At 33.4% G+C, this 22856-nt stretch overlaps 1 protein-coding gene across 4 annotated transcripts; it reads left to right on the top strand.

The window, feature by feature from the left end:
• Positions 1–937: 937 nt before the first annotated feature.
• On the top strand, positions 938–21055 carry LOC128228299 (protocadherin beta-16-like). 4 transcript variants are annotated; one of them, XM_052939528.1, is made up of 7 exons: positions 940–1789; positions 9898–12729; positions 17123–17272; positions 17625–17651; positions 18614–18716; positions 18960–19778; positions 20004–21055. In XM_052939528.1, exons 2-6 carry the CDS (start codon positions 9979–9981, stop codon positions 19484–19486), a joined length of 3558 nt encoding a protein of 1185 aa, XP_052795488.1. In that variant the 5' UTR covers positions 940–1789; positions 9898–9978; the 3' UTR covers positions 19487–19778; positions 20004–21055. The 4 variants fall into 4 exon arrangements, with proteins under 4 accessions (XP_052795492.1, XP_052795488.1, XP_052795491.1 ...); XM_052939529.1 differs by lacking the exon at positions 940–1789 and adding an exon at positions 2094–2236; XM_052939531.1 differs by lacking the exon at positions 17625–17651 and having other exon boundaries at positions 941–1789.
• The last annotated feature ends 1801 nt before the right edge of the window (positions 21056–22856 follow it).

Here is a 22856-nt window from a genome sequence, read left to right as displayed (position 1 = left end):
TTGGGGTTCACTGTCATGCTATTTTTTGCTAATAATGAAGACATTCAAGTTGTGCAGTTATTTGGCATGTCGTATGTTTGTTGATCAAGGTTTCCTGTAGTCTCTTATACCTGCTATTTAACTTTTTATTCCTAATAACATGTCACTTCAGTGTAAAGCATGCAAGGACAGTGGTTTGAAATGTTAAAGTAATTATAATTATTTATTTAATAAAGATATTTCAGTGTAGAGGTTAAATTTACAGATCAAAAGATTATTTCTCCTTCATTTAATTTATTTAATTTATTTATCTGGTGCCATATATTTAGTAAAGGTATTGAACGTTACAAGGATGTCTTTATATTGGTCTTCCTGGGAGTTTCTAGTTTCATATCACTTTTCTTAGGCAGGAACAAGTGTGCCGTTTGCCCTTTCATGGCTGTAAGATCTTTTTTAACAAGATTTGGAGTTGAATTAATTAAACAAACTGTTGAAGTGGATGTCTTAAACACATGTTTGTTTTCATCAGAGAAGATTTAAAAGGCAATTTGTTTAACACTTAACAGCATGACTTGGATGAAAAGTATTCTCTTTCTCTAAAATTCAATATGCTAAATTTGATTATTTGTTCTATATGAAAATTTTGCCCTGTCAATTTTTATATATATTATTATCATAACATGTACGATATTTTCTCAATATTTAATTAGACATTATAATTTGCATAGGAAACAAGTGTCATATTGTCCTTAATTGCAATTAGCAGCATGGTTTACTATCAGTGTATTCTGCCCTCATCCCCTCATGAATATTGATCAGCCATATCAATACCCTGATTGGCTGATACTGCTATACTTGATAGGCTTACAGCTCAGCTTTATCCAATCCTAGAGAAGTTTCCTCGGTTCATGTTTATTTGGCTTATGTGAGACATCTGACAATAATTTCCAAATATTTTATTTTATACCGTTGTGTTTAATTTAATTCTACTATTGGAAAGCATTACCTTTATGAGTATACATTTGTTTTATATGTGTGCTTTGTTTTACAACTTGTACAGCTCAAATTATCATGTTGATTTGACAGTATTGTCAGGTGTTTAAAAGTAAAAAGTTACATTGATGTTATCAAAATAGGGAGCATAAATTTTTGAATGAAGCGTCATAATTGTGATTAGGATCTTTTTCGGCTTTGTTTTAAGTGTTTTTCAGTGTTGCTACCTATCAGAGAAGCAATCTTAACATTTAGTATTCAACATTGAACAGCTATCATACCATCGTCAGTATCATAGTATCTGTGATAATGTAACACCAGTGTGCCGTCAAGTGGAACGTTTGGTTTTACGTCTAGTATAACATTTTGAGCGGAGGCCGGAACGTTATTGACAAAAGGCAAAGCTTCAACACTGTGGTCAAAAGACTTTGAATGCATGAATCCTTGAGGTGTTTAGTCCGCTGTGGTGTCATGCAAGGGATCAATCGTAAATGAGACTCGGAATATGATAGTTGGGTAGTGCTATATGATAGGCTTTGGAAGTGTCTTTTAACACTCCTATTTGTAGCTCGGGCCTTCAGTGTGATTTTGAGCTTCGTAACTCACATGTGGCTTCTGTGCTGTGGCAATACATATATATACATGCAGGATTGTTTTGATTTTGAACAATAATTGTTCTGCTGTTTCTAAAAGAATTGCCTGGAGAAAAAATATAATACATTGAGAAGGATATTGCTTAGAGTTTGTGATTTGTGTGCAAGGAGTTTGTAACCTGAACAATATATTACAAAGGATTTCTTTTTAAAATTTTATAAAGGTAAGATATTTTATATTTTATTGTAATGAATTAAATAATATTATGAGGAATTTTAGTATTACAATCAATAAGCTAAAATGCTTCAACAATGTTGCATTATGTTTTTATTGGGCTTAATTATATTTCTTACCACTGGTGCTTTTATATATTTATAATATTCTACTTGACCACATATGAAGTTATTCTCACTACCTTTGTAGTACATTAGTTAGCTTCAAGTTTCATTTCTATTATTTATGAATTTTGGTCTATTTAAAACTGTAAATGAAGCATGATATGGGATTGTCTTACAAGTCATGTTTTTGATTAATAAGTAATTTGAAATGCATTTTCTCACAAACTAGTATTCTTTATTCATTTAAATGTATCAGAAACTTGGGTGTTGTTATTTTCAATAGTTTTGTGATGGAATAACCAATTTAATATTTGGAAAATGTCAGATTCCAGGTATGTTTGATAGTTTTTCCACCAGATATCACACAATTTGTGTTGAATGTTTTCTGCTATTTTCAAAAAAGATTCCTTATTTAACAGGTTGAAATTCCTGTAGTTTGATCATGATTGTTCAGTTAATTGGTGATTGTGTTCTCGCCTTTGAAGTGACCAGTGGTGTCCAAATGTGATAGATAGGCCTACAAATCACTCCGGACACTGGACTGAACCTTCAATTGACCCTTGTTCAACGTCAAACTTGTTTTTTTATGAAATCAATAAAACACATCCATCAGCCATTGATGCCTTCATTACCTATATGTCCATTGTTCGATCATCTTGAATCAATCATCATAAAAATAGCAACATGTCAATCTGTTCACGTTATTTGATATGATATTCTCAGTTTGGCCATATTTATGCTTTTTATTGTTGGGTAATGTGCTGATTTGGATATTATATTTGGCTTATGACGTGTTTTGAGGAAATACGCTGTGTTTTGGAGAAATTATGTGAGCTATTAAAATAAGTACTGTTGTAGTTTTATTTTAAATTTGTCACCTAATAGCCAAGCGAAACAAAAAAGAATTATATGACTTTTATAATTTCTGAAAGTATATAACAATACATGTACTAGAATTATTTTCCTCAACATGTTATTTTTAAATGATCAAGTTCCCCTTCAAAGTGCCGGAAGTGTGCATCCTTTTAGTGTTACATTACACAATCAGTCTTGAAGATGTAAATGTAAAAAGGTGAACAGTAATGTTTTTTGTATGGACATTGTGTCATACAACAATATAACAATAATAATCAAACGCTGAACAACCTGAATGGCAATGCAGTATAAATCTGACAGATTTAGTGGTCAGTCTTCGTTGCGTCGTATGTAATTCAGAGCTTTACTCGTTATGTTTTTGCCCATTCTATATATGTATTTGCTCATGTAAAAAGCATGTTTTCATTATACTTGTGGCGTTCATTTGATTTCTGTGTATTGAATTTTCATTATTCTTGTCAATTAAGTTTAGTCTTGTGGCTGGCTCCTTGGCACCATCAAACGTATAATTAACTGTGTATATATTATGTATTTAAAAAAAAAAAATATGACTTTATTCGTAATTTAAAGGAGAAAGCTATTTTGTTAAAATGAATTATTCAGTAGTGAGAATTCATTTTGCTGAGGTAAGAGTTATGAGTCAGTATTCATTATTCTATTATCCTAATTGTGGTCAAAGGAATGGTGTTATTTGAATGTTCAAATTCTGGTTGAATAATAACAGAGCGTTAAAATAGTCTTGATCAGTGAGTTGTACATTTTACGGGCATTTTTGTATTCATCGGCCTAATTGACTGGCTTAGACTGTTTCTTTGCTACAAACATAATTGAATTTTAATTTTTATAATCTAGTTTGATGTGTTTCATTAAATGATTTCCATTATTTTTATTGGTGTGATGAAATAGAAAAAGTATAAAAAATGTATATATATATATATATATAAGAAATGAAATCATGATTGAAACATTTGCGATTTTGCTCAGACTTTTAATGTATGTACATGTATATAATACATATATTCAAGACTGAGTCATCAGATATGATTGTATGGTGGTTGAAACCATTATGTATTCTGAAATGTACTGCAAATTGATTCAGTTCATTTATAAGTCTGAATTTAGCCTCCACTGACATTAATAATCATCTGTAGCCGTATTTTGTACCATTTTCTTCATGCAAACCACTGTCATTTATGTGAATGTTTTTCTTCACCGCACAAAACCCTTTCATAAATGATATTTTTCAGTTGACTTTTAGACACTTTTGTCAATTGAAAAGAGTGCTCAACTATGATGTATTTATTCAATTCAATAGGCCTTCAAACTGCTGTCATTTTCAATTATAAAACATTTTAGTTTTTATTCATCTTTACATTTTTAACATTAATTTGTTCTTTATTCAGAAGAAATTTTAAAGGTAGATACACACTTTACTTGTATATATTTTAGATGTCCTTTTTAAACTGATCATTACCTTGATAAAAATATGGAAAAAAGTCATAAATTGTTTATTTATTTGCATTAAAATTGATTTGATTTTCTCATTTTAATACTCTGCCTGATATCAGCATTTAGTTTCAGTACCTACAGTCATCATTTTGTATTTTCTTTGTAGCAGTTTGGGAAATGAACATTTTATGTATATGTAAATATTGTTAAAATGCTGAGAACCATATTAGTATTCTGTGCACATGCAAAGGGTAACGGAAATACATTAATGGTTTATAGAAGCTTTTGTCAAGAAAGACTTTACATTTCCATATATCACTGACATGGACATTTCAATGAAGCAAAATTGTGGTCAATGACATTGAGTATGGAATATCTTTCTTAAAATGCGTGCTTGTGCATCTTAATACTGTCAATGGATGTCTAACAAGACTTGTCAAGACATTTATGGCCATATTGATAACAATACACAATTATCACTTATCATTTGTAAAAAATCAACTAAAAATTTGAGACAAAGTGTTTGCTTGTGGCTATTTTTTCAAGATGGTGTAATTACTAATGTTGTAATAGCAGTCAATTCATAATTACATCTTAGAGACAATTAAGATGGCATGTTGATAACTGGGTTAACGTGACATCATTATTTCCTATTTTAATAAAATTCAAATTACAGACTACAAATATGTAGTATTTGTTTCTGGAAATGAAATAATAGGGAAAACCCTGGACCGGTATTCATTATATTGTAGTGGTGGAATTAAAATTTATAATGCAACAATTAATTAAGTATATTTCTTCGTGTATTTAACCTTACTACAGAGGTGAGTTTACTTTATTTAACGAGTTCAATATTAATTATCAACAAAAAGTCTATTTTGAAACCAGATATTTTGGTTTTTATTTACAACATTTGCAGTGTGCTTTAAGAAACCCAATGGTGCGACTAAACACGATTTAAAATGCGTAAGGGTTTTTCCATTGTCAAGATGCATTCGGTTCAAAGTGTTGTAATTAAGAAGTAAAATCCTAAACCACAATGAAGAAAATTGTCTTGCACTTTGAACAAATACTCATTTGAGGGTTTGGGGTATGAACAGGAGACTTTAGGATGAATGCTGCTAGGTACAAATTAGGGTTCACACACCTCAGCAAATTATGGGGTGGGGATGTTGGGCACTAGATTTGACCTCAGGTGTAACAAAGATTTTGATACGCGAGCTATTTGGCTTCTCTCATCTGGACATCCTTCTTTGTAGGATTATCAATGTTATATTCTTCCAAACCAAGTTGGCCTGTCATTCATACATCATGAACGTCATGAAATAATTTTGAACCTCTTTCTTACTGAAGTAGCATTAATTATTTGTCCTAAATTTTGTTCTACAAGATATATTATTTTTATAGTTATTTACTGAAATTTTCTGCAATTGTTGACAATTTCTTTTAATTTATTTAAAAACAAATTATAATAAAATAGTATTTGATCGTTGGTTGATAAATGTAGAAAATGAATTGCTATACATATGACTATTGTACGTGCTGTTGAAGCCAAAACATCCTCATCTGTGATGCAGTTTCTTCATCATGGATGTAAATATTTGTGTGTCCATGCCCTCTTATCCCCCCGCTGTTTGTATCTCCATTTTAAAGAACTACCTCCATATGGGAGAGCTTTAAGGGCTTGTTGCCAACGGAATTATTTCACCAGCAAGATAACTTGTATTTAAACAGAATATGAGGCGGTTTCATGGGATGATAGCAGCATTTATACTCGAATGAAATAGTTGTTGCGGAATTTGTCATCATTTTAATATGATTACTTATGACCTTTTTCTGCAGTTATATCTTGGACACCAGCTTAGGCGTAAGCTTTTACTTTAATTTCAGTTTTATTTGAGACGGGTCAGTGTTAATTGTGTAAAATAGTGAATGTATTGGATATCACTAGTTTTTATGGACTGCTGATGGTATAAATGCACAATTATGATTTAGGTTTGCAATGAATGTGGAAATGATATATGGTAATTTCATTTTGTTGGGATGTTTAATTTTGAAGCTAGCATCATGCAGTGTTATGGTAATAATTTACATAATTTTATTGCAAAAACACGGATAATTCATTTTCCACCTTAAATCCAATTACCTTATGTTCACGTGGCATTGAGTGAATCCCTCAGATCATAGCACCCTACTGATTCCGGGGGTTAATTTATTTTTTCTCTTTTAAAGTTTCAATTTCATGAGGACAGAAACGTCATGTGTTGAACAACATGAAGATATTTTTCTGAACAACCATGGTTTTGTTCAAAATTAAATTGCTGTGAAGTTAAATGTTTAAGCACCTTGATACCTCCATATGATTTTGTTTAACGGCTCGTTTATATTTAATGTTGATTAAATAAGCTTTGGGACAAAATTAGAAACAAGTATTTTATTCAAAGTTGAATGGGTAAAGTTAATAAATGATTTATGAAATGTTTGTTTTATATGATGATTTCATAACAAGTTCCAACTATATTTTTCATTAGTGAACATTAATTCTATCCTAGATATGAGAATGTTTATAAATACTTGGTTAAAATTGATTGCAATGTTATGAGTATTAATAAGATATTATTATAAGTTATATGTTGCTGAATTACTTAATTCCTTTGGATCTAAATGAAAGTAAATCTTAGATGATTCTTTGGAAAAAATACTTTTCTAAAAGCTCTTCCATTAAATACTGAATAACAAGATTAAAAACTCATAATTGTATTCACTAAAAAGCAGAAATTGTTAATGAACACATAAATTTTAAATACAAAATATCAAATTGTCATTAAACAGGAAAAGCCATGTTTTTACTTTATTATTGTGAATTGTACGAAATGAAAAAATGGAACCCAACATGGGATTTTGAAACTGAGAATGAAATTAAGAAGTTTGTAACTGTGTTCATTTTTCAATCTTTGATGTAACATGTCTTCAGATCAACCAAATATACAAGCCTTTTTATAAGGAAACAAGGATATTTTTGTTTCTTTGTTAACAATTTTGGGCGTTTCAGTTGCATGAGTTAAATTAGGAATGAACATGACTTTTCATGTTTATGTGAAATTTTGATCATGACCAAATTGAGAATCGATGTTTGATGTAAAGTAGGATGCTTCGTGACTAATTAGCACGATGTTGAATCTTGATTAATTAATTGATGCACTGTTATATAATTGTTGTGATGGGAATTTGAAAATGATACACCTGGAAAGTTTGTAAACCAGAATTGTGTTTGATGTTTTCACGTGAGAAGTCATTCTGGAAAACAAATAGTTCTGCTTTAATTTCAATGAGGCACCTGCATTCTTTGTCTAATCACACAGTGGTGGCGATCATTTCTTAAAGTAATATAAAGTCATAGACAAAAATGTTACTTGAATTTTTTTCTGACAATGTTGTAAATATAAAAAATGACAATTTTTTCATTAGTCATTGGGTTTGTCATTATAGTTAAAGATCCTCTTTACACCATCTTATGCATTTTTCAATAAATTTTGACAGTTTCTATTTTGTATAACAATAATTATTTTATTCACAACTAATACTGCAAAATAAAGGGAGTCAAAGTTTGAGATTGTAAATGTTTTATCAGAAGTGTTATCATATGGAAGTATTGGAGTGAGTTTTGACATGATCGCTGTGATAGACCTCTATATTGACAACAGGATTATGGGACAGATTTATTCAAGATTAATGGCATTATCAAGAATTATGTGGTAAAAATTGATGGCTACTGGAAACCCAGGGGCTTTATTTTCGATTGATTTCAAGTGCTTTTTTATCAACCGCTGTTGGCATTATTCGTGATTACCTGTCCTTTTATAGAAACGATACTTCCAACTGTATTTTTTTATTACTTTTTTTTAATGGAAATGCAACTAAATGTTTGCTTTAGACAAAAAACAACATCATAAGATGTAGTAGAGCAATTGTAACCCTACAGGAGTATTTGAAGCAGGATCAAGACAAACCAAGATAGTAACCCTTAGTATGACTTATACGAGTATACATGCTAAACCAGTCTTTTGGTACATAAAATAATTAATTCAGAATTTTATTTTTACATTGGACTGCACTCAAATATTTCTGTGCGTTAATTTTAATGTCTTTTAAGTACATGTTGTTGGACATGTCTTCAGTTTCTTTTACAATAAAGCTAAAATATACTTCTGAAAATAGTATAAAAGGGCTTTATTCAGATAACATATTGTGTTATTTTAAACATTCCAGGAGTTTTTGTGACCTTAAAAGGTTAATATTATAACTTGTTTGCCTTTTAAATCAAAATTTTCATGTAAAGAAAACTTGTTTGAATTTCAAATATACAAATCTTGACTCAATTGTTAATTTTCACCTGGCAGTTGAAAGCAATGTTTGTATGTTCACGACTCCGGTTATAGACTACTCATTTATATGAAAATGGTTAAGACTATTTTATTGTGATTCATATTTTCTGTAGAATGACTTGTATAAGTCCTGCTGTGTCATTTAATTTTAGATTTTTGAAATCATCTGAAATTCTTCCATTTTTGTGACTTCAGATATCATATAATTATAAACCTTCAGCCACTTTTGACATGCATTGTTGCTCTTTTGGAATACATTTCAGATACTTCTGTAGCTTTTATACTTACAGGGATGTCATTGGGAAAATTCAGATGTGTATTTTAGCCTGCTTGACCAATCATAGTAAAAGAAAGTGCCTGTATTCGGCAAATTGGTGCTTACAAAAACTGTCCTATTCCTTAAATAAGCACAATTTAACCAACATCAAACTGTGAAAAGTGTGATTGAATGTCGTACAGAGCAGCAATCACTTCAAATAGGCCAAGAGAGATAAGAAATATTTGTATATTAAAGGTTGTTGACATAATCTAGTCATTGTTAATTGTAATTAATCAACATGTCCTTAAATAAGTCAGATAATTTTTAATCAAAATTACAAAAAAGAGGATTTGCATCTATGAAGTACACCTGGGCAGTGGTTTCACACGTTTTTCATGCCTTTGATTGCCGTTCGTTTTTAGTACAATGTCCACTATCAGCATGCTTTGACGCTTCAAATCCCCGACTTTTACCATGATACTTTGTTGCCACACTCATTCAATCACTCGGACACATAAGAGCTTTTGAAAGATTGTGCTAAGCCACTGTCTCTATATTTGTTTGTGTATCTCGATTGCAACAGGATATCTGCTTTGCAAAATAGTAGTAGGTTATCATTCTAGCTAGTTTTTTAAGAAAATATCAAATACATAATGACTGTTATCGTTAGCATTTTTAAGTTATAAATGGATTTTGCCTTGGATATTGTGTCAAAAGATTTGAGTCATTTTTGGTGAATTTGGAAAGAAATCAATTCATATTGAAATGTTCTTTTGACATATCTGTTGTTGTTTTTACTCATGAAGTGTTGTCCATGTTGGCTGATTTTAGATAATAAGGTAGCAAGTACACATGTTGTAGAATGCTATCAAAATTTACTAATTTGAGCATTTCATTTCAACTTGTTTAACAGCAAATTTGATGAAGATTTCTCAGAGAGTTGCAATAAGTTGGCTTCATTTAAGTGTAAATATAATATTGGTTTTATGACTGATTTTGTAAATATTTCCTTATATATTTTCAGGCATGAGGTATAGAGAGCAAATACAGTAAACAATGCTGCAGCTGAGGAGTGAATAGAAAGATTGTACAGAAAACCAACACAATGATTCCTGTCATCCCTCCTATGCCGCGAGGCAAATCTTTGTCCAGGGTTGCTCTAATGATTGGATGTAACCTTTTTTTCCTGGTATCCATGGTAGCGGCCCAGGCTCCACCTCCAGACTTCGTTTCCGAAATTATGTTTACCATCAATGAGCAATTAGAGCCAGGGATTTATGTTGGAAACATCGCTGCAGAGTCGAGGCTTGGGCAAAATAATGGATACAGCTTTAAACTGGTCGGCGCTAATGAAGCTCTTTTGACCTTGAACTTGACAACCGGAGAACTGCAGACAGGAAGAGTTATTGATAGGGAAGTTGAGTGCAGAAATGAAATTCAGTGTGTAAAAGAATATTCTGTCACCGCCTATAAGGATGCAGTTGTTTACACAATAAAAATTCAACTTAATGTTACTGACATCAATGATGAAACTCCAACATTCGAACCAAAGAATATGACCTTGAGACTTTCTGAGCTTACCCCAATCAATACAATGAAACCTCTTCGTTCAGCAGTGGATTTGGATAAAGGTCCAAATAACGGTGTTGCTCTTTACGAATTTTCTTCATTTATTTTGCCCATTGATGTTTCTCATTTTGAGCTTGTGGTAAATATGACAACGAATACTGTGAATTTAAATCTAGTGAAGGAACTAGACCATGAGACAAAAAGCCGCTATCAGTTACATGTACTTGCTAAAGATGCTGGAAACCCCATCAGAACTGGAACGCTTACAGTTGATATTGAAGTAATTGACGAAAATGATAATAAACCAGAATTTGAACATTCTAAATTGAACATTTCGGTCACTGAGGACATTTCTGTTGGTAAGAGCATAGTAACTCTTAAAGCCTCGGACAAAGATTCAGGAAAATTTGGTCAAGTTCAATATGCCCTATTAGAACCTACAACTTACTTAAGTGAGCATTTTTCTGTGAATGCAACAAGCGGTGAACTTAAAGTGAAGCAAAAACTGAATTACGAAGCAGGAAATTCACAAAAAACAATCTACATTGTTGCCAGTGACAGGGGTGAAACAGCACTATCCTCTACTGCCACAGTTTTACTTACCATCAAAGATGCAGGCAATAACCCACCAAAGATTACAACAACAATATTAGGTGAAGAAAAGTCACCAAATGAGTTGCTTGTTTCCGAGAGTTCAAGCATTGATAAAGCGATAATGTACATCAGTGTGTCGGACACAGATTCTGGTGACAATGGTAACGTCTCTTGTAGTATTGTTAACACATATTTTGGCATCAAGAGAAACAATAATCCAAATGACAATAGCATTGCATACAGGGTGTTTGTGCAACATGAATTGGATCATGAAACTAAACCTGAACATAATCTGACTGTTCGATGCTATGATCTTGGAGGGTTGTCCACTTCAAAGGATTTCAAGGTCACTGTAACTGATGAAAATGATAATACACCTGTTTTTGAAAGGTTCATCTATTATGCCAATATAGCTGAAAATAATACTTATGGTGCTGAAATCTTAAGACTTAAGGCTACGGATGAGGATAGTGGAAGAAATGCTGAAATCACATACCAAGTTAATCAAACCAAAGACTTTGAAATTGTTGTTGAGAATGATGTTGCTGTTGTAAGAGCGATTACTGTCCTGGATCGTGAAAAATATCAACAAAAAGTGTTCCAAGTGTTTGCCATCGACAATGGTAATCCAAAGCTAACTGGCCAAGCAACAGTGCAACTTGATATTCAAGACATCAATGACATGAAACCAGAGTTCACAAACTTGGTAAATCACAGGTATGAGTTCCATGTTGCTGAAGGCTTGGAATCTAACACACATGTAGATTATGTGACTGCTATTGATGAAGATCAGGGTGATAATCAAAGACTTAAATATGAGATGGTGCCCAAATATGCAGAGAACGGACGAACTCCTGTGCCTTTTATAGTGTTGGGCAATGGCGAAATTAAAACTACTATGGAATTAGATAGGGAGAAGGTGGACAGCTATCTTTTCCAGGTTAGAGCAGTGGATTTTGGAAAGCCTGCTCAGAGTAGCACTGTAGATGTTTTTGTCTTCGTTGATGATAAAAATGACAATAATCCAGTGTTTCTGTTTCCAACAGAAACCAACAACACAATTAATGCATTTAATGAGGTATCGGACAGTGAAATCACCACATTACTTGCAATGGACCAGGATAATGGAATAAACCATGAACTGATTTACTTTATTGTTGAAGGGGACCCCAATGGTATTTTCTCTTTGGACGCAAACTCAGGAAAGCTTTACATCATCAAGTATGTCCAAATCGCTGCTGACCAAAAGTACACATTGCTTGTTTCCGTCTATGACAAAGGCAAACCTCCGCTTGCAGACAAGCAAATGTTGATCGTTAACTTAAAGTCTACAAATGGCAGTCAGGGATTAAAAGCAGATGATGAAGAAAACAGTAGCTATGTCATCATCGTCGTTACTGTCGTGTGCATAACATGTTTGCTTTCAATTACCATTATTACTGTAATCTGCCTTATACGCCGTAAGGACATTCACAAGTGTGGCGTAAATGGAAAAATTGCAAAAAACATCCATATTCCTTCCCTGGCTAATAAACTTGTCGGCAGAAAGACTCCTTCCGAGCAAGCACTAAGTAACGATAAGACGTACCCGCCTGAAAATGGGCAACGGAACAAGAAGGAAGTCAGTTTTTCTCTGGACGACAGGGACAGTCTTTCCAGCAATGATTATAAAAACCTCACACTCAAAGAAAAGGTGAGTCAAGTTTTAAAATTATTTTTTTTCTTACAAAAGCTTTGATCTCTAACTGTGTTTATGACATTCTGTTGGTGTCATACCTTTAAACACATTATTTTGAAGGTAAAAAACCTTAAAAAAAACAACCTTCATTTACTAACAAAAATTTACAATTTACTGTACTTTGACATACTATATGAATCGATGTTTTCAAAACTGATTTTGTGATTTTCCACATCATTACTTTAGCTTTTAATTCAATGAAATCAAACTATATCTGATTTAAGAAATGGTTGATTTAGTGAACAGGTTACATTTTTAGGTATATCCATATGTTTAAAGGATATTTAAAATTTGATGTAATAGTGATATTTCAAGATGTTTAAATTAAGATTAAAGAACATTTGGGGCACACTTTGGACCAAGATTTACTAGAGCTTTTTTTGGATTAATCAAATGTTCTTATAACTTTGTCTCAGTCTAAGATATTGTTGTATAAACATAATAGAATTCAAAATAAAGTTATAATTTGAGGTTTTTCAGTAGTTTCAGAATGACAAGTATCCTCCTAATGACAATGACTTCATTAACTTCTAACCACATTACCAAACTGAAGGAGTACAATAAACCCCAAACCGTCCGAACCAATGGGTCATATAGATTGACATTGGAGATAATAATGTTAAGGTTGTGACATATAGCTAAAGACAAAAACACTGTTTATTAACAATCATGGTTTTAATCAGGGTTAAGAAATGCTTGAATAATTCTGATCAAAATCGCAAAGACGTGATAGGCTGTGAATGAACGTGGTAAACATTTATAAAAGGCGTAATGTTTACAGCTCTTTAAAAAGCAATGGGGAACAGTTTTTTATTAACATGATCCAAGGAAAAATGAAAGATGTGCCCGATAATTTTAAAAATCTGGTGTCCAGTTTAAAGTATCAAGTTTTAAAATCTCTGTTTTTTTCTCTGTTTTGTTTTTGTGCTTAAAAAAGGGAGCAGCAGACCCTTTTGATGGAGGTGCTTGGCAGATTTTTTTTAAACAAAATGGTTCTATCAGTACAAATGATCTGATTTCGCTAGTTGTTAATACAAATTTTGAAATTTTATCACAAAAGTTAAATGACATATTGTTACAAAGCCCGTTGAGTGTCATCCACCAGCAAACGGTCAGCTGTAATTATGCAATTTTTGTTTAAAAGTGTGCTGACTATCAATAGCCCTTGAAGATGTGGGCTTTTTATGGGAGTTGATAAATAACATGATAGTATTGTGTTTTGGGTATAATTGTTGAATCCTGAATGGGGTAGATTGGGGAACCGAGTGGTCATTTATTGGGTTTCTGGGGTCAGGAAGGTCCATGTGGTGTGTAATGTGTGGTAAGGTTACCGCATGTGTACCACTGTGTGCTGGAAGTACCTTAACTGGCTTGGTACAAATCATATTTCAGTTTGATCACAAACAATTGATGGATTTCTTAATTTATGGGTTTGAATAACTTCTGTTCATTAGTAGCAAAATATGAGTCATAAGAATATTTTTTCACTGTTCAAATATGTATATGCTGCTACAAGCAATATTTTTCACAATGTATTTCATATAACAAAATAGTTCTCTGCACTATAGATTCAAACATTGTTTGGGGTATTTTCTTTACAATGACAGTACTGAAAATCCTTTTTTCCCCCGACTGATTGACAAAGGACAGGGTATTTGACTTGTTAGGTGCTGACTGTATCTTTGGCCTGATCATGGAACAAAGTCTTGAGTTGAAACAACGTCTCGCAATGAATAATTAAAGACACACATGGGTTCGGCATTTTATCTTTGTTATTTATTGGCATAATCACAGCTGATCATCACAGACCTGATGATTAAAAAACGTATTCATTATTTCGAAAGTGTGAAGTTTTGTTAGCAAGCATGATTGATGTTTGCCATTATTCTAGTATTGAAGTATATATTAAAATGGTATTCAGTAGTCATCAGCCTTTCATACAAAATAAAACATGAACAAATGTTCTTGACGTGATGAACAATTTCATAAAAAAAACAAGGTTTAATAAATGGTCAGATATAGAACCATTCAGACAAAAAACACATACTTTGAGCCGTAATACTTGCACAGTCATATACTTTGAGCTGCAATACTGTATCTGAGCTTTGATAATTGTACGATAACTTTGAGCTGTGATACTTGTTTGGTAACATACTCTGAGCTGTGATACTTGTTCGGTAACATACTCTGAGCTGTGATACTTGTGCGGTAACATACTCTGAGCTGTGATACTTGTGCGGTAACATACTCTGAGCTGTGATACTTGTGCGGTAACATACTCTGAGCTGTGATACTTGTGCGGTAACATACTCTGAGCTGTGATACTTGTTCGGTAACATACTCTGAGCTGTGATACTTGTTCGGTAACATACTCTGAGCTGTGATACTTGTGCGGTAACATACTCTGAGCTGTGATACTTGTGCGGTAACATACTCTGAGCTGTGATACTTGTTCGGTAACATACTCCGAGCTGTGATACTTGTTTGGTAACATACTCTGAGCTGTGATACTTGTGCGGTAACATACTCTGAGCTGTGATACTTGTGTGGTAACATACTCTGAGTGTGATGATTCGGTAACATACTCTGAGCTGTGATACTTGTGCGGTAACATACTCTGAGCTGTGATACTTGTGCGGTAACATACTCTGAGCTGTGATACTTGTGCGGTAACATACTCCGAGCTGTGATACTTGTTCGGTAACATACTCTGAGCTGTGATACTTGTTCGGTAACATACTCTGAGCTGTGATACTTGTTCGGTAACATACTCTGAGCTGTGATACTTGTGCGGTAACATACTCTGAGCTGTGATACTTGTGCGGTAACATACTCTGAGCTGTGATACTTGTGCGGTAACATACTCTGAGCTGTGATACTTGTGCGGTAACATACTCTGAGCTGTGATACTTGTTCGGTAACATACTCTGAGCTGTTATACTTGTTCAGTAACATACTCTGAGCTGTTATACTTGTTCCGTAACATTCTCTGAGCTGTGATACTTGCTCGATAACATTCTCTGAGCTGTGATACTTGTGCAGTAACATACTCTGAGCTGTGATACTTGTGCAGTAACATACTCTGAGCTGTGATACTTATGCAGTAACATACTATGAGCTGTGACAATTGTACAATAGCTTTGAGCAGTAACACTTGTTAAGTAACATTTAAGATATATGATATTAGAGCTATGACTCAACTAAAGTGTGAGCTGGTACATGTTTTGTTTGTTTTATGTAAAAATGTACTGATCAATCACGGGGTTAATTAGGTGATTACAGTCACCGCTTCATCAAAATCCATCATCCACAAGCTTTTTGTTACAAACTATATCAGGCGTAACATAGGGAACTACAGCGTAAAGTTCTGCTGGCCAGAATCTTTTAGCATGTACATGTCATTGTAGCACTCAGGTGCCATTTCAATAATATAGTACAAAAAATGCTCATAACTGATTATAAAAAACAATAGTTTGGGTATTTGTTTCCTCAATATACACAGCCGAAAAAATAAATTTCAAAAAAGAGTATCTGTTAAGAAAATTATTATGATGATGATATAAATTACATTAAAATCAACTTGTTATACAAACTTTCTTTTTGTACTTTTAAAGCATTTCCTTTTAAAAACGTTACTCAAGCTACATGCTTTTTTGCACAGCTTAGATTTCAAAAAGATAAGCGTTTCAAAATTAATCCTGACTACATTTAAATAATAATATAACTCTTTTAAGTGAACCAAAGGTAAAATGTCACACCATTGAAGTTATAATAATATCATTTTGATATAAATAATATAATAGAATGTAATAAGTACATCATTACTCTGTCAAAATATATCTCTGTCTCATTAGCAATTATAATTCTGATGGGAATGAGACTTCAGGGGGATTCTTTTCTGTTTATTTCATTGCTTTATGTAAATTGGATAAATATTGTATATATAATCATGTTGAGTGAATAGAATTAAATATATTGTCTAGTTTATGATGAGTAAACAATGTTGATGTAAAAATATGGTTTTAGTGAAATATAACCAGGTTTTAAAGCAATCAAAATCTCGTAAAGGAAAACTAACAACCTTTTCTTCTTCTTTTTCTTCCAAATCTTTTGCATCAAGTAAATATTACAGATAAAAATGATCAAATTTAGTTATTAAATGTTGCATCAAAAAAAGGTTGTACGAGTTTAAGAAATTCTGCAATGGTCACAAGTTCACAGCTTTCTGCATTTCATCCTAATGTAATATCCCTGGCTAAACTCAAGTGAATCCAATTACTTATAATGAGATACATGAAAAGCATTCAATTCCAAAAGTTTCAAAATATTTGCTTTCTTTTTGCCACAGGGAGTGTTTTCAAGTCGCCAGACAACCCTACACGATACCCCTGAGGAGGGAGGAGAGATATCTCTGAACCAGCCAGTCAGCATCCTCCGTCCCCAACCATTCAACCAATCACAAGCAAACAAGTTTTACGACCACCCTGATGTACATATGGTAGGCATACATTTCAGTTATGTCTTTTGTAAGCATTCCTTATGCCATTAAAAGTGCAAGTTTGGTTGATGAAGTGCTGGAGAAATACTTTTTGCCAAGATTGGAAACCAAAATTAAAATGCCGCTCAGAGCATAACATATCCTTAGTGAAGTTTTAATTTGTTGCATCTTTTCATGGCATGTAAGCATAGCATTTTATTATAATAATTCTACGGCTTCTTGCATTGATAGACCTGAAATAATGGTAATAAAGCTATAACATGTAAAAACAAAAAGGGTTGGCAAAAGCCAAAGTAGGATTTGATTGTTTTTTGGCAGATGTGGGTTTAGAACTGTTTCTTTACTAAACTAGAACACAGTTCCAATTAGGAAAAGAAAGGTATCTTTTTGTGACATAAAACTCAACACTGTTTAACACAGTTAACATTCTATCACTGTTTTTTGTTGGACTTGGGCATCATAAAACATTTTGTAACACTGTGATTTTTGTCGGGTCAGTTTGTCTATTTAATCACATATACATAGTTAGGGTTTCATTTGGTTCTGGTGTCTTTTAAATAAGTGTGCAATACAATTACCATAAATGAACTAAATTTATGCAGCATCTGTCTGAGAAACTAAAAAAGCTAACTTCTTCCAGCTTTTTGTTTTGTGACGGCAAACATAGTAGCTTAAAATAGTACAGTCAAAGTATTTGCCCTGAAGAATGTTTTCAACTGGAAGAGGAGTTGTCAGACTTGTATTCAGTTGACAGGTGCATTTATGATAATCTATGGTAATTTAAACAAACTTATAAAAATCTGGCCAGAATCGTTGGCCCCATACTGTCCATGACATCATATTACTCATTTCATCATTCTTAATCCTCTATTTACAAATGGTAACCTCATCAGTGAAAGCTTTCTAAAAAATGCCATAAATACATCAACCATACTGGAGTGTTATCTAATTGCTATCACAAGTGACCAGCAATGTTTGTTTACTAAAGAAGGCATATCACACTGTAGCTATCTGAAGCCACTTTACAGCAGATAGCGCCTCTCTGGGCTTCCAGGCAACACACACAGATAACACGCAATAGGCCCGCTGTGTCCTCAGTCTGGAGATATCTTGTTTTAAACAAATGCTAAAAAAACTATCTAAAAGAGATGTACTTATCTTTTGTTTCCATTTTAAGCTTTGTACTTGATTTATATATAAAAAAAAATTATGAAATAAGAGTATAAAATTATTTTACTTAATTTATGTAACATAAATAATAAAAAGGCATACCAATCATAATTGAAATACAATAATGAAACTACTTAATAAACCATTTTACCATATCTTCCATTATTCCAGAATGTGAACCATCAGCGTGAGGACAGCCACAGTGAGACGTCAGGGGAAACAACTACGAGTCACGACAGCGGCAAGGGTGGAAGTGTTGAGGGTGACCATCCAGGTAATACAGCAACTCCTTCACCAGGCATTAGTAAAGAAAAATCCTTTTCATTGAGTTCTAAAATCTTCATCTGGCTAGAGGAAAATCCTTAAATTACCTGAGTTACTGAACCTAAATGTAGTTTAAAAGATTGTTTGGTGTACAATGCAAAACCCAACTTTTATGAAACCTATGAACAAGTTTATTATCTCAGTATTGACGTAACATGGCATTGAACATAACATGGTGTCTTATATTTTATAGAGCCACGATTTAATATGGACATCTTGAATCCATCAGCATACCTGATCAAAGAGGGGCCTAACAATCGTCCCCCAGCTGTGTATCCACCAGCACATCGAAATGTCCCGCCAAATACGCTCCCATTGAAGACAGATCTCCAGAAATCATCAGTCCATTATAGTGACAAACAATTTTCACCAAAAAGCCATGTGGCACATAATAGTCATACATGGAATAACCCAAAGAGGTGCCATAATTTGAACTCTTCTAGTAGTTACCCAGACTCAGACTATCAGAGTACCAGCTCAAACTTAAACTTTAGTCAAGGGCATTTAAAGCCAAGCAGAGACTCGAGTTATCAGTATAGTGCAAATAATAGTTTCCCATCTCCAATACATACGGGTTATAATAATCCAGCGTACGACTTTCAGTTTCGATGCAATAGCACAAGAGATGATGATGAAACAACAACGACATCAGGTAGTTACACGATAAACCATGAAGATGTTGATGACGAGTTACGCTATCGGACTTCTCAAGTTGTGTAGACTGTTGTGTGAACTGCATTTCAATATATATTCTTTTTCCAAAATGTGCCAAATAAAACTTTGAACTATATAAGAAGTTCAGAGCTTTGCTGATGTCAGTAACAGTTCAAAATATAACCAATGGTTAAGGTTTATGCAGCTCTGTCAATGGAGTAGGCTATGTATCTTGTTTAAAAGACATCCTCTACTAGAAATGTACCAGACACTGGCTGTTGGGAACCACTGGAGACTGGGATGAGGAGCTTGGATAAACAGGATCAGCCCCTTCAACAAGCTTACAAACTGAAATAAGGTGAGGATGCAAGTGCTTTTGTTTTACTGTATTGATATCATTATGATAGTATAATCTATGTTTTAAGTGGCATTTTAAATGTTGAAGTATGCATAAAGGTAGCATTGACATCTAGAATTGTCCTGATCTTTTTTTTAGATACAGTTTTAAACCAATTCTATAAGACAAACATTGTATATAGTTACTAAACAAGAGTAAAAAGGTTTTGTATTTCTGTCTTTGTAGAAGCAGAAGTGGTCTGCCTTGGAAACCACCAGTCTGTTGTGTACGAAGATGCAGTGGTGTACCAGTTGACTTTAAATGGCATTTGTTCATCATACTTTATTATATCAAAGACATTATACAATTTTGTTTGTTGAACACCTTCTTTAACACCAACTTACTGATCTCAAAGACTTGTGTCATAGCTGACTTGTTTTGTCTTTGTTTTCATGTCATGCATTCATGTAATATCATGTACTGGAATGTCATGTCATGTCTAGCATTGAATATATGATTATCTCATGAATTGAAGTCATGTCATGCATATTATTGGTGTCACATCATGTATATTGATATTTATATCATGCATTGATTTCACAGTTTGAATTCCTGTCACATCATACAACAATTTCACATTTATAAGACATTTTATATTCTATTGTTATAAAGTTTATTTCGGGTAACCTGTATTATGATCCTGTAGCATAATCGGTAATAATGTGTTCAAAACTTTTAAACCTGATTTTAATTTACTTGATGTTTGCATTTGATACTGTTGTCCTGTTGTTTCCTTCACACAATTGTATGTGGGAAATCTTTCTTGAACAAATCTGACCAGGTTTTGCAATAATGGGAATTTTATTCAGAAATAATCAACTACCCAATCAACAGTATTGATTGAATACCTGATGATGTTAATGGCTAATTTTCTACAATATATGATACTCAAGTTCACTTGTATCAGCTTTAAATATATCACTTCAGTTGGATTGTTTTCAGGTTTTGTAATATAAACCTAGATATTAATGAGAACAACATGTACAACTCTCAATATGTTCCCTTTCATATATTCAGTTAAAGTGATGAATAATAGTGCTATATGTTAACTTTATGAGACTATTATTTTCAATGTGTAGAAATAATTCAAAATCATTGTATTTTCTAAAGAATTAAATTGTAAATTTATATTTAACAATGAATTATTTTATGTATTACTGTTTTTGTATTGTAAATAGATCTTTTTGTTACATGTGACTATAAAATGATGAAAATATTACTAGAAAAATATTAAAAGCATAAATGAACTCTAATTCTTTGTGACTGTAGTTAGAATACGAACTACTTAATTATTGCAATAACAACAAGTTTGATGATGATGATGATGATGATGATGATGATGGTGGTGGTGGTGATGATGATGATGATGATGATGATGATGATGATGATGATGATGATGATGATGATGATGATGATGATGATGATCGGATGATGATGATCGGATGATGATGATGATGATGATGATGATGATGATGATGATGATGATGATGATGATGATGATGATGATTTGAAGTATAGCCAGATATACATGAATTAAAATTTCCATCCGAATACCTTAAAAATCTACTGGTTGAAAACGCCTCATGAGTTACAAAGCACAATTTGTCTACTTTGACGTTTAACTGTTGGATTAGTGATCGATTCCTAATGTCCATGTGTATTTCTTATTGCTACCATGTTATGGACCCATGTTTCTACTGACTCCTCCCATAGAGGGTAAAGTCTGTAAATATTAAATAAAACACACTTTAAATAAGGTCAAATGCGTGCTTAGTAATGAAATGTCAGCGTCCTTCGATCACCAAATACAAATATATATATATATATATACGAACTAGGCGTTCTTTTAAAGATGTGTGGAAATATGAATACCTGTTGTCCGTGCCTGAAATTCAACACCAACATTTTACGGTGGCACTGGACCGCGGTCAGCTTGACCAACGTGACAGTTGTCAGCCTGTACCGGTCATGCCAACCCAAGTTAACCGCTGGCCGGGGGCGGCCACGTAACCCCCGTGTTATTGTAGGTAAATGACACCACTGTCCCATCCATCGTTTACGGAACACTGTCATCATGTTGACATTAAATTTAATGAGTTTTAAATAAGCATTTCTATGTGGCTTAATATTACAGATAGCCAAGTGAACGGGTTGTTATTTCAGCATCCTGCAGGACAGGTTTATATAAATCGCACACATCTCGGTGCCCAAATGCCCAGTTGACGATTTTACGTAATCAGAACGGGACTACACAGCTGTCTAATATCAGTCCTGAAATGAGAAATAAGATAAATAATAAAGTATGTCAATGATAAAATATCGCATGTTCTGTATTAAAGCAAGCGATTTCAATGTGACCCTTAGCAAGCCCTCCACCATGAGAGCCCGATACGAAAGGACACAACAAAGTAATTTTTCATCTACTATAAATCTTCTATATTTCCTTAGCGGTGTCATATTTTACTTTTGTTTGTTTTAGCTATCACGAGATGTTTATGTTGACCCTCATTAAACGACCATTACCAAGCAGAAAAACAATGGGGCCCAAACACCCGGATACCCGGTCACGGAATTCCGGGATTGCCGCGTTTTACACACGGCCTAGAGTAGCATCAATCAGGCTCCCGGTTCACCGAGTCAAACGTGCCAGCATCACCGGGATTTAAACATGAGCCCACAGCAAACCTTATCGGCGATGCTTTTGAGGTAATCCTTTTGGGGATAATACCATAAAAGAAATGAAGACTAACGCCGCTAATTTGCATTAATGCAAACGAAAACAGAGGACAACTCAAAGATCAACCATGGAAGTATTAACATTTGCAGCGAATTAAGGGTGTTTATTTGCCAATTTGGCAAACCCAAACAATCTATATCTACACCCCGGTTGACCCCTCCCCTTCTCATGAATACATTTGAATACAAACCCCTTGAATGGAGCAATATACATGTAAATGACAGCCCAGGTATGTTATGTATCCTAGCCATCAACCCCATCCATCGTGCCGACGACAGTCACACGCGTGTAACCTGTCCTAA

The sequence above is a fragment of the Mya arenaria genome, chromosome 3 (genome assembly GCF_026914265.1).
Source record: "Mya arenaria isolate MELC-2E11 chromosome 3, ASM2691426v1".
In the NCBI taxonomy this organism is placed as follows: domain Eukaryota; kingdom Metazoa; phylum Mollusca; class Bivalvia; order Myida; family Myidae; genus Mya; species Mya arenaria.
This window is presented reverse-complemented; position numbering and strand designations above follow the sequence as displayed.